General features: G+C 31.6%; 1 protein-coding gene across 1 annotated transcript; it reads right to left on the bottom strand.

The window, feature by feature from the left end:
• Positions 1-1,765: 1,765 nt before the first annotated feature.
• Positions 1,766-11,606, bottom strand: LOC128190751 (cysteine-rich venom protein helothermine-like). The gene is made up of 9 exons (XM_052862929.1): positions 11,454-11,606; positions 11,178-11,308; positions 9,539-9,748; positions 9,121-9,206; positions 8,861-8,946; positions 8,506-8,535; positions 7,009-7,110; positions 4,861-4,995; positions 1,766-4,073 (listed from the first exon to the last, which is right to left on the bottom strand). Exons 1-9 carry the CDS (start codon positions 11,497-11,499, stop codon positions 4,015-4,017), a joined length of 885 nt encoding a protein of 294 aa, XP_052718889.1. The 5' UTR covers positions 11,500-11,606; the 3' UTR covers positions 1,766-4,014.
• Between the last annotated feature and the right edge of the window lie 399 nt (positions 11,607-12,005).

Genomic DNA, 12,005 nt, shown 5'->3' with positions numbered 1-12,005 from the left:
AAAGTGTCAATTAGGATACCTTTTAAAATAAGTAATCGTGAAATCATGCTACTATTAACGATATTTATTCAAAGTCTCCTGCAACTTTTATTGATACACAGCATATGATAGACCATTGCCTACAGTGTATGTACATGTAGCCATTTTAGCTCAGATGTTCATCTTTATTAAAAAAATTCCTTAAAGAAATTAGTCAATCCTGTTGGAAAAAAAAATAACTTTCCTTTGAAATACTTCAAATGTACGATTAAATGCTTTTAATAGAAATTCAAATTCCAATAGGAATTGAACTATCTGTTAAAGGGACAATGACATGTAACTTTAAAAAGTGTCAAAATAAATAAATACATGCATGGGTAGATAACATTATTTGTGACTCGTTATCGAAAAGACCATATGTCATAACATTGCATATGCATGATTTAATTCAGACTGATATTATATAATAAATTTCAAATACAAATAAAGAAAAGGTTGAATATTGACATGACAGAGATTAGATTCAAAGACTTTATACCCAATGCTTTAAAAACCTGGAGAAGACATCCGTTTGTTATGATACTCTACCAAAACATTCTCTTGTGTCTTGAGACGTATTTTGTTTTCGGCCATACCCGAAGTGTTTAATTCTTAAATTACGAAGAATGAAACCTTTATTCAATCCTTATTCTTTCTAGATGTCAAACTGTACAATAAATAAGCTTTCTCGGTGGTTGAACACTCCTTACCAAAAGAACGGCGGGTGGTATTAAATGGGGCACAATCCACTGTCCTCCGACGCACTTAAGTGGACCAAAGTCCTTAACGTCCTAAATAACATATGTGAGAAAAAGTCGGACCTCTCTAATAGGCCATAGAAGACTAGGTTTAAGAATTGTTGTCAAAGGATTTCTCGCGATTTCATTTATTGGATGAATCTTAGTCTGGAAGTTAAACATATATATGACCATGAACTTTGTATCAAAACCGAAAACAATGCAATAACCAAACCAATTATAAATGATAAGTCAAAACAAACAACAAGAAAGCAAAACAATTTTTATTTCATGTATTGTTGTAGTAATATATATATTTTTTATCAAACTTAAAATTTTACATTTACATAATGCAAATCGCATAATTTTATTATAAAGAGATACAGTACACTTTAAGCAAAATTACAGCGAATGATAAGCTTCATAACAATATAAACAGGGTTTTTTCAATACAAACTAAAAAATGTTTAGTTTGTGTTTCATAAAAATATTTAAAACATGCATTTTGCATGCTTAAACGTTATTATAATTTTTTTTAAATGTATATGACAATAATTACATATTTTATATATTGACAAATTAAGCGGTTTTTTGTGAAAACATATAACCGATCAGATTAACCTTCATATATTAAATATATCATTCTACTTGATAAAAATATTTTTTTATTTCAAGAAAAATACCAAATAAAAAAAATTAATTAAAATTTTACCGAAAATAAATGTTTTCTCATGTTTTTAAACTAGGTTCCTGTTGGAATACTCTTGAAATCTAATGGTCTTCCGGCCGATTTAAATAATTGTGTATCAAGTATAAACCAGCCTGTTGTTTCCCCACTTGCTAATACACTAGTTACGTGTGGGTTAACTGTTGACATTTAATAAGCAAACAGATAGAGGTTATTGCAATATTCCCACACTCGACGGTACACCACTTAAAATTCCCGTCATTTCCTTCCTAATATAACCAAACGTCGTTTATGTTGAATGAAAATAACCGGACGGTATACCCTTTTTATTACCACCAACAGAAAAGTGCTTCGCGGCAACGGCCATAAGTAATTACACAACTGAATTTTACCACCATAAAAAAAAATGTAATAACACCACTGAGGTGTTTTGCTTTGCACAGAGGCAATGTTTTAAAAAATGTAAAATTCATTTTTGCTTGATTAAAAAAACCCGACAAGTTCTGTTAAAATTGGGATAAGGTCATGTACTTGTAAAACATTTTGTGAAGTTAATAACGAGTTATAGCTGCTTTGTTCATGAATGTATCAATTTTGTTTCATACAACCTATTTTTCCTAGAATAACTTAACTTTAACTTTTAATGCTATCGGAATTTGTCTCTAAACAATTCTTTTGATTTGATGCTTCTTCAAATTCATATGCATCATTTACATATATAAAGATATTCATAAAAATATTGTACTTATGCATAGAATCAGTTTTGTAAAGGCAAAAGATATTATTTTGTTGTTGTTGTCGTCGTTATTGTTGTTGCCATATACTAGTCCAGGGACCAAAGTCTAAACAATTTTAAAAAATCAACAAAATGTCAAAATGCTTGCATATAAGTAAAACCATATTTTATACAATTTCAGTTTTTGTGAATAAATGAAATATTTACTTTGTAAAATTAGATTGGACTGGATTGGTTTAAGAGAAAAATTTTGTATTTTTTTTTCAAACCCCTCCCCAACGTCGTTGTGACCCCATTCTACCCCCAGGGATCATGATTTGAACAAATTTTGAATCTACCCTACCTGAGGATGCTTCCACACAAATTTCACCTTTTCTGGCCAATTCGTTTCTCTTTGATTTGTTTAATTAAAGATTATCTCTATATATTCCTATATAAAACTCGCCCCTCATTGTGGTCCAAACCTAACCCCGGGGTTCTTGATTTGAACAAACATTAACCTACCTTACCTGAGGATGATTCCACACAAGTTTCAGCTTTCCTAGCTGATTAGTTTCAAAGAAGATTTACTCTATATTTTCCTATTTAAAAGTTCTACCCCAAATTGTGGCCCCACCCTACCCCTAGGTAATTTCACAACTTTAAAACTTTGAATCTACACTACCTGAGGATGCTTCCACACAATTTTCCGCTTTCCTGGTTACGTAGTTTCTAAGAAGAAGATTTTTAAAAAATTTACACTATATATTCCAATTTAATAGTTCGACCCCCCATGGTGTCCCTACCCCATCCCTGGGGTCATGGTTTTCACAACTTTGCATCTACATTACCAGAGTATACTTTAACATAAGTTTCACTTTCCCGGCTGATTAGTTTCTGAGAAGATTTTTAAAGATTTACTCTATTCATTCCAATGTAAAAGTTGAACCCCCCAACTGTGGCCCCATCCTACCCCCGGGGGTTATGATTTACACAACATTAAATCTACACTGCCTGAGGATGATTGCACACATGTTTCAGCCTTCGTTGTTGAGTAGTTTCTAATAAGAAGATTTTTTTAAAACATACACTATATATTCCTATTTAAAAGTTCGACCCCCCCCCCCTTCCTGTTGTTGCCCTGCCCTAAAACCAGGGATCATGGTTTTCACAACTTTGAATTTACACTACCTGAGGATGCTTCCACGCAATTTTCAGCTTTTCTGGCTCAATGGTTCTTGAGAAGAAGATTTTTTTAAATAATTCCTAATTATCTCCCCTTGAAAAAAGGCTTGGTCTTTCATTTTCATAACTTTGAATTCCTTTACCTAAGGGTGATTTGTGCATGTTGAAAATGTGAAAAGTTTACAGACAGACAGACGGACCACAGACAAAATGTGACCAGAGAAGCTCGCTTGAGCTTTCAGCTCAAGTGAGATAAAAAGGAAATGATATTTGCGTCCAAATAATTTATATTCGAACCAAACACCTTTAAATCATACATAAAACAAACTTATAAAGTTTGAAAATGCGGTAAATATCAAACATTGATTACTCTCGAATTTTGAAACATTCAGTTTCGTCAACGCATAACTGCAAGAGCATTATGTTTAGAACAAAAGTTGCAAATATAGCACACTGCTAAATAAATTTTAAGTCATATCATGCAACGCGAATTTCCAACCTCATTCTTGTTTGCGTTAATTACAATAAGCCATTATATACTGAACGTTGGCTTGTATTCACAAAAATATTTGTTCCAGCAAACAACAACTGCGATTTATAGATGATGTATGCGGGTTCACAGATAAAGGACTTTATTCCTCTTTAAAAATATCGTTGCATTGCACCTTTTGTCACTTAGTTCCGCTTCGTTTCATCAACATGGACATGATATGACTCGAAGGAAAGGAATCTACAAATAAATATTCATACACCATGACAACAAAATGTCGATTAAAAGCCCAAATCACCATTACATTTTTCCTCCAGCTTTTGTTTAATCTTAATTAAAACCAATGACGTAAATAGAAAGTACATCTAGAAAAAGATCAATACACATGTAAATAATTTAGTTTTCATTTGTTCCGTCTTTTAAACAAAAAAATAAGATTATGAAAAGAAAACTGGTTGTTGCAGATTTACTTTGCTATTTGTATGATCTTAGAATGTTTGCACACTTTTAATTTAAAAGTACAATGTAATGAACATAGGTCTCTCTAGAGTTCTGGTGACTTTATAAAGATATTTGATTTAAAAGCATTTAAGGAGGCTGGGTGGTCAACTTTACTACTAGATCTGTCATAAACTTTGATAGTTTTCGCAATGCACTCTACCAATAGTAAATTTTGAAAAACCCGAATATTTTAGATTTAAAATTAAAGCAATTTCTTAATTCTTTATACAAAGCTCTTCTTCACGATAGCCTTAAAATGGTCAAGAGAAAAATTCTTAGCTAAACACTTATGGGCTGAAATATAAAATGATTAAAGATAAAAGTTAAATTAGCAATAAAAGTATTAAGTTAACGCTTCCATATATTGATAATTGATTACTCGTTACAGTGTTTTAACAAGATAATTTATCATAAAATTGTTTTTATTTTTTTAATCTATTTGGAATTATGTAACCTGCTTATGCTACCACTAGATGGCTGGGTCTGAGCTTGAATAATGCTATGCCTATATATGTAGAATACTTACTACACACTCCACATTTTTTAGGACAAAATTCTCTAAACATATCTCTCTCTTCTGGAAATGGAGAGTTACACTCCTCATCTGTCAATTCTTGACAAATATCCCAATCTTCGTACATATTTTTGTTTTCACATTCCTCTGAAAAAAAGCCATTGATAATGACATAACACAACCTCTATCTTATAATTTTCTATTCCACCATAAAAGTAATTTATCTGGTCACAAATTCAAAACAATTTATTATTTCTTGTAGATTTCAAAGCGTACCAACCAATTCAAACATGTTTAAGTAAAATCTTAACTATTTCAAAATTACTTACTCTATTATCACATATATTGCTAATTACATTTTTTAATCTGCTGGGAATAATTTCGTGACTTTCAATGACAAATAGTTTAACATACAGACTAGTAAACAAACAATGAGCGATCATGTGATCATTATTTTCGTAAAATTATAAAGTAAACGTCTGTATTTCTATCAAGCTTGGCAAACTAGATTGCTTAATATAAGTACAAATTAAGCATTTTCAATATTACATAAACACAGAATATCGAGTTCACTAAGTCACGCTTATGTTTGAAACACTAGTTCTGTTCGTTTTGTAGTAGGCTATTTTGCTGGACACACGATCAATAGCATTTGTACTTCAATTTTAAGACAGTATGAACTAGATACTTGAGTTTTTATAGTTTACACATGGCTAAAATGTAGTGTTTTTCATTTGTTTTTTTGAAATGAATAAATACCAAGATTTATCAATGTTCTGTCAAATATTTAAAAAACAGTCAATCTCTGCATCCATATTCGGTTTAATCTTGATTCATTTTTCATTGGAAAAAATCAAATAACCAAAACTGGTCACACCATGTAAAACTTTTACTTCAATCGATCGATATGACATGTTTTTTTTTTAAATCGTGAGATCTGTAACCTGAACTTAGCCGAGATCAAACTTCAACAGAAATTTGTGAATGACTGACACAATGAACTACAAAGTGTTTCAAAGCTCAGAACTTAAAGGTCTTTTCAAAGTGATATTAATTTAGAACAATACGCTACAAGTGACATACCCAAACCTCACAGATCTATACTTGCTCAATTTAGATGTGGTGTTATTCCTATCAGAAAAAACGCGGGCGATTTGGGGGGGGGGAGGAGTAAAGGATAGACTATGTATTATATGTTCTGTTGTTCTGTAGAAGCAAAATAAGACAAATTTAATTTTTCATTGCATTGTACATCTTACTTAAAACCGAATTCTTTACTAGTATTGGATTTAGTAATCATTAATTACTATACATGTCAGACTCAGATTGTACTAATTTACTCTTATCCAACTTTCTATGACAAACTGCCAAATTCCTATATTCAGCTTTTATGTACAGACAATCTATCCTATTCAGAAATAGCCCTGTGTAAACGTATTAATTGCATAGGTAATGTTTATAAAGTGACATATAGGTTAACCGATGTACATTCCTTAAGCTATTAAATAATAAACATGTCTCTATGTTTGTTTATATAACACATGTCACTATAATAAATCATTTACTTAGGTACATTCGTCCAGCTGACATAAAACACTGTATAATAAGTGAATGTCATCAAAGAATCCCATTAATTAGCGGTACATTTATTTTATAAAAAAAGCGAAACTATACCACTTAGAATATACATTAATATTTTTGCATTAAGACTTTAAGACAGGCACATCGATAATGGAAAATATTGTTATTTATTCGTCCTTCTTCGGAAATTAAGACTTCAAAAGTAAGAATTAAAATCTAACAGGCGGTCGTCTTATGATATTTACACTGAAAACCGAGAATGGTAGGGAGTAAAATCTTACAGATGTCAACCTTGAGGCATTAACATAAGGATACCTTAAAATCTTAAAGTCTCCTGATAATATTTCATGTAACTTTAAGTTTGTTTTGAAACCCTTGGTTGTTTAGAAATGATAGCATTTGGCAAAGTGTTACATATTTCAGACACTTTTCATATCCAAATATTTAGAATCACTGGATTATGGTTACTTTTACACATAAACAGATCAACTATTCTCACTGCTTTGTGATAATGTACATATCAAGTGTCATTATGGTGCCAAATTCTTATAGCATACAAATATTGAATAAGTGAATTACCGTCACAATTAGGTCCCATTCCAAAGCTACAAGAACAAGTGCAGGTGTTGTTATTTAAAGTCCCTCGGCCTATTAAAGGTCGAAGACAAGTCTTTCTACAATCTGAAAAAGATATTATGATAAAGTTAACAAAACAATCGTTCAAGAATCGTTAACTATTCATTGCTACAATGAATTTCGTGAAAAATATTTACAAAGGGTTTTGAACTGGATAAAATTAAAACATCAAAAAGGGATTTCTATTTAAGGGCATTGGCAACGTTCCTGGTTTCTGGACAAAATTTTTCATAAATTCTTAAATGAATTTATATGTGTCTATATAGACAACAACAGCCACTACAGACCCCTCTTTCCGTCCTTATTAACAAATTTGTCCAAAAATATTAATTTCGCATTTAACATTGATTTCAATGTAATTCAAGTAACAAATCGCAATAATTAATATTTAAAAGGAGCAATATTTTGATGAGTGATATATATGATTATAAATTAAATGATACATATTATTGTAAATCGATTTTGTATGATATCCTACTGATGATGAAATGTAGGACCAATATTTTCAGAAAAGTGTGAACCTGAAGTTGCTATTTTCTGTTCAAGAGTTACCGTCCTTGATTTTGTCACTGTACACAAACAGTAAATAATAAAGATCATTAAAAAGTATTTACTTACCTCTGAGGTATCAGGAAAGAAGAAGGTTCTTATATTTTTGAATTCCTAGTTAACCTTTAGGCGTGCTCTAAGAGAGCAAAAGTAACACCATTATTTAATGTCAGAAATGTCTCTTTTACAAATTAATAATTAAACTGTGTGACATCGATAATTCTGGCTTATCAATGAGGTCAGTTTAATTTGGAAATATTCTCATTGTCCGCAAAATAAAGTAGCTATGAATAGTTTATGTGTGTATAATATTTCATGCATATAACTTATATGTGTGTATTGTACTATAATATCAAAACAATAGGTATGAAAATAAATGAATAAAAAACTTTCGGTCAACTGTCTTTTGTAAAAGAGTATCGGAGTTAATCAATGTTTGGTTTACTTTTTGGTTTTTTTTTTTTTGCTTGTTGAAGATGTTGCGGTAGGTCTTACCCCCCGCCCCTTCCTCGGTCGTCTGTCTGATAATTGTCAGTAGTAAATAAAAAAGCCGAAAGGTCATTTAAAATCTTTCTCACAATGTTTGCCATATAGGAATTTGCTCCTCTCTTTTCTGAGGCCCATGTAACCTGCTTGTTGACGGAGAGTGATATATAAATATCACTTCATCTTTATACATATTTTGTTTTCCTCGGAAACACTGCTTTTTTACCATAATATTCAAAAAGAGCTCATATTACGGGAGATTACTCCCAGTTGGAAAACAATTCAAGAGGGGTAACTCTAATTCATTGTATAAAAGAGAAAATGCAGGAGCGGATTTTTTAAATCCGGAGCACTTCGTTGCCAATGCCCTTAACTAAAGATGAAATTTTCTTATGATAAACTCACCACATTTTTCTGTTGAAGGGTCACAAGCAACTTAAAAGGGAAAAAAGTGATGAAAGTTAAATGATATCATCATAATTGGATTATTTTCTGATATGGATTCTTGTTACGTGTATGCAGGGAGTACTCCTTATAATGCTTATGACTTGTAAGGGGAGTATTCATTATAATACCAATATATCGTACGGAGTCCGAGAGCATTCAATAACATGTCTATAACAACGTATGCATTGGAATGCGTTTTCATTCAGAGGACCAGATGAGATTCAAACTCAAACAAGACATATCTTCTGCTACATGTATTAAATTTGTAATCTGAGCGACAGTTGTTTTAAATAAAACTAACAATGGCAATTACCACACAGTCCATTATCACAAAAAGCAGCTTCATCCGAACACTTAGTACAGGGTATACCTGGTTTGTAAACTGGTGGATATTCAGCCCTGCAAGTTGATATCAAGACTTTATTTATGACCATTTCACTAAGTTATCACGTCCTACTCTTTATATTACAAAAGTAAGTAATTACATTATGAATTGCAGATAATGTAAATTTGAAATTTGTAAAATGAGTTGATCATAAAGAAAATTTAACCATATGTTGCCAGTTTTCTTACCCTCCTTCGTATATACATAATAGTTTATTTTTTCCGTTGCAACTTTTATAAGAGCAGCCTAAGGCCTGGTGTTCAGCATTAATCATCTGTAGTTAAAAGAAATAGAAGGTTACGTCTGTCATGGTGAAGGTCATTTGACCGGAACTTCACCACGCCAGACTGGTTTATACAAATAAAATTGTATTGAAGCATAAGGACTATTCGAAGGTGTGTTAATACGAGTCCTTGATCAACTTGAAGCATGTCATTTAAATAGTATATCAAGTGTCCAATCAACGTGGCCGCTAAAGGAAGTTATGTTTTAATGTAAATATTGATATTTTCTCTTTACAAGTTTTGACCATTGAATTGTATCCTGAATTAATGTACCAGTTAAACTTTGATATAAAGGATTAGCATGCACTAAGTTAACACATACCGTTAAAATGTTACTGCATTGAGAAAAGTCGAGACACGAGGCCTCATATGGATATAAATGTTGAATTTCTCGAAACCACTTGTTAATTATCTCATGAATAGAAACACCTTGTCCAAAGTTGACTGTTAGGCTATTCTGGGATAGTTCTGAGCTCTCCGTACTACACTGTAAAATTTCAGAGGCATGCCGCTGTAAGGCATTACTCCACGTCTGAAAATGGAACACAAATATGATTAATATATAGAGCAAAAAATGTTCTCTTTTTATTTTCTCTTGAATATAAAAAAATTCAGAATACAGCAGGACACGTATTGGTGCAAGTGCCAAAAAGGAAACGGCCCAAACAGTTTTTTTTTTTTTTTTAAATATCTTAAAAAGTGGCTTTAAAACGAACAAGATTAAAAGGTATTGGAAATAATCACAGTACATGGAAACTCTCTCAGAGACATATTGAATCAGCCCAATATCTGTATATTAATGTAAGGAGTACAAAAAGCAGAACGTCTTTAATGTCATTTACGTAAATTGGGAAGGGAATATTGTCGAAAATCTAGACATGCAAATTGGCTAATTTCAAAATAATTATTGTTTTAACACTGTTTTTTGAAATAACAATAAAAATGGACAAAACTAATTACGTATGTTCCTTTAAGATAACAATATTGCCATCAACACCACATTTGGATATTGAAATTTATTTCTGAATCAGAAATGTTTGAGAATAATGCATTTTTTTCGAGAAATACCAACACCGAAAAATATATTGCACTCCTGAATGCTTCGTTTTTATTATCCTTTTAATTGATCTTTATTATGTCTAAAGGTTTGAAAACATTCAACTGATGAGAAAAAAAATTAAAGTTATAAAATCCAATTTGAAATATATGAACGTCTGATTTTTTTAATCATATCGCTTAACGACGAAACAAAAACTTTAATTTTTTTCATTCTATTTAAAAATATTTCATTCAATGTTTTAATTTTTATTAAGAACAGCGCATTCAAATATTCAGTAAATTGTATATACTGTTAAAGAATTACACTTTCAAGAGAATCACTATACATGTTTGGAAAGTAAAATCTACTTAGGGGGCGGTCTGTGGTCTCTTTCAGTGATCTATACTGAAACCGCACGATACAGTAGCGGTTTAAAACGATTTGGTAATGTGAATGAAAAGCACAGACTTACATTTGAAGTGGTGGAATACAAACGCTGAATTGAATTAAGGAATGTAAATCGTGTTTTGATTTGATCTTGGAGAAGAAAATGTCTCCAAAAGATTTAATTTGTAAATATTTTGTGACTGTCATTTCAAATACTTAGAAGTTAAAAAGAAACCTTGGCTTAGATCTCACCCACGAAGGTGCGGCATGGTTTAATTTCGTTGACAACTAAAAACAGGCGCTTTTTTATTAATAATATGCCACAAAAGAAAAAATAAAGATTGAGCGAAACTCTTCATTGTGTTCATCGATTTTCATTTTTTTGGAAATAAAATTTGATAATAACTTTTAAAAATATCAATTTTTCGAGAATTCAGAACCTCATTTTGACGTTTGTCGTACAAATTGTTGGAATATATGAGGAAGGATATCCGAATTGTTGAAATAACTTGATAAAAAAGAAGAAGAAACTTACCAGTTTTATCATGTTTGAAACAGAAGTACCATACAATCCTAAGGCAAGATCTCGCCTGTGTCGATTATGTTCACGAAGAATTTCTTCAATTTGTCGAATTCGTAGCCGAGATGCCCCCAGCCGTGTCACTGCTGAAAAGGGAAAAAACCATCAAGACGTTTTACAAATTATTGGCTGTCTGTTAAAGAAACATAAGCACGCACAAACACTACAATGTTTTATTTTTGGTGAGGGAGGGGGAATATACGTCACCGATTTTTGTGAAATCGTTTTTACCTAAAAAGTTTAAGAAGAAAATAAAGTAGATCCGATGTGAAATCATCGTTGTCGAGTTATTTTCACCGGTCGCTTGACCTGTACGTCGCTATGAATCTGTTTATTTCCATAAAAGTTTTAAAGGTTCTTTTATTGAATTTGCTCCCGGGTTCTGACCAATCAGATTTTGTACTCTCTTTGTCCAATTGTACTATTCAGACTCCACAAATAATCGAATGAAATTAAAGAGGCACGCAAAGTTAAGCCTAAATCTCAATTGTTTTGTTTTTGTTTTACAATAATTCGAAAAATCAATGGCCCGCCACACTAAAGCTCAAATCGTTGGTTCCTAGTAACAGCCTTCAGTGATAAAGAATGCGTCTCCTGCTTGCGTTACAGGTGAAAATATCTTTAGCATCATTTCATTTATAAGCCCTTTCTTGCGTACCAATATTTTATTCTATTGGAAGATCCATTGTCCAATAATCTTTGAACGTCTCGTTTATTTCATCATTACTGACAAAATCGATTTCTATGAAAACTGACATAGCTAGATTATCGTTTATCATTTAC

Source organism: Crassostrea angulata, chromosome 6, assembly GCF_025612915.1.
Source record: "Crassostrea angulata isolate pt1a10 chromosome 6, ASM2561291v2, whole genome shotgun sequence".
Taxonomy (NCBI): Eukaryota; Metazoa; Mollusca; class Bivalvia; order Ostreida; family Ostreidae; genus Magallana; species Magallana angulata.
Note: the sequence above shows the minus strand (reverse complement) of the source record. Positions and strands in the feature narration are given on the sequence as shown.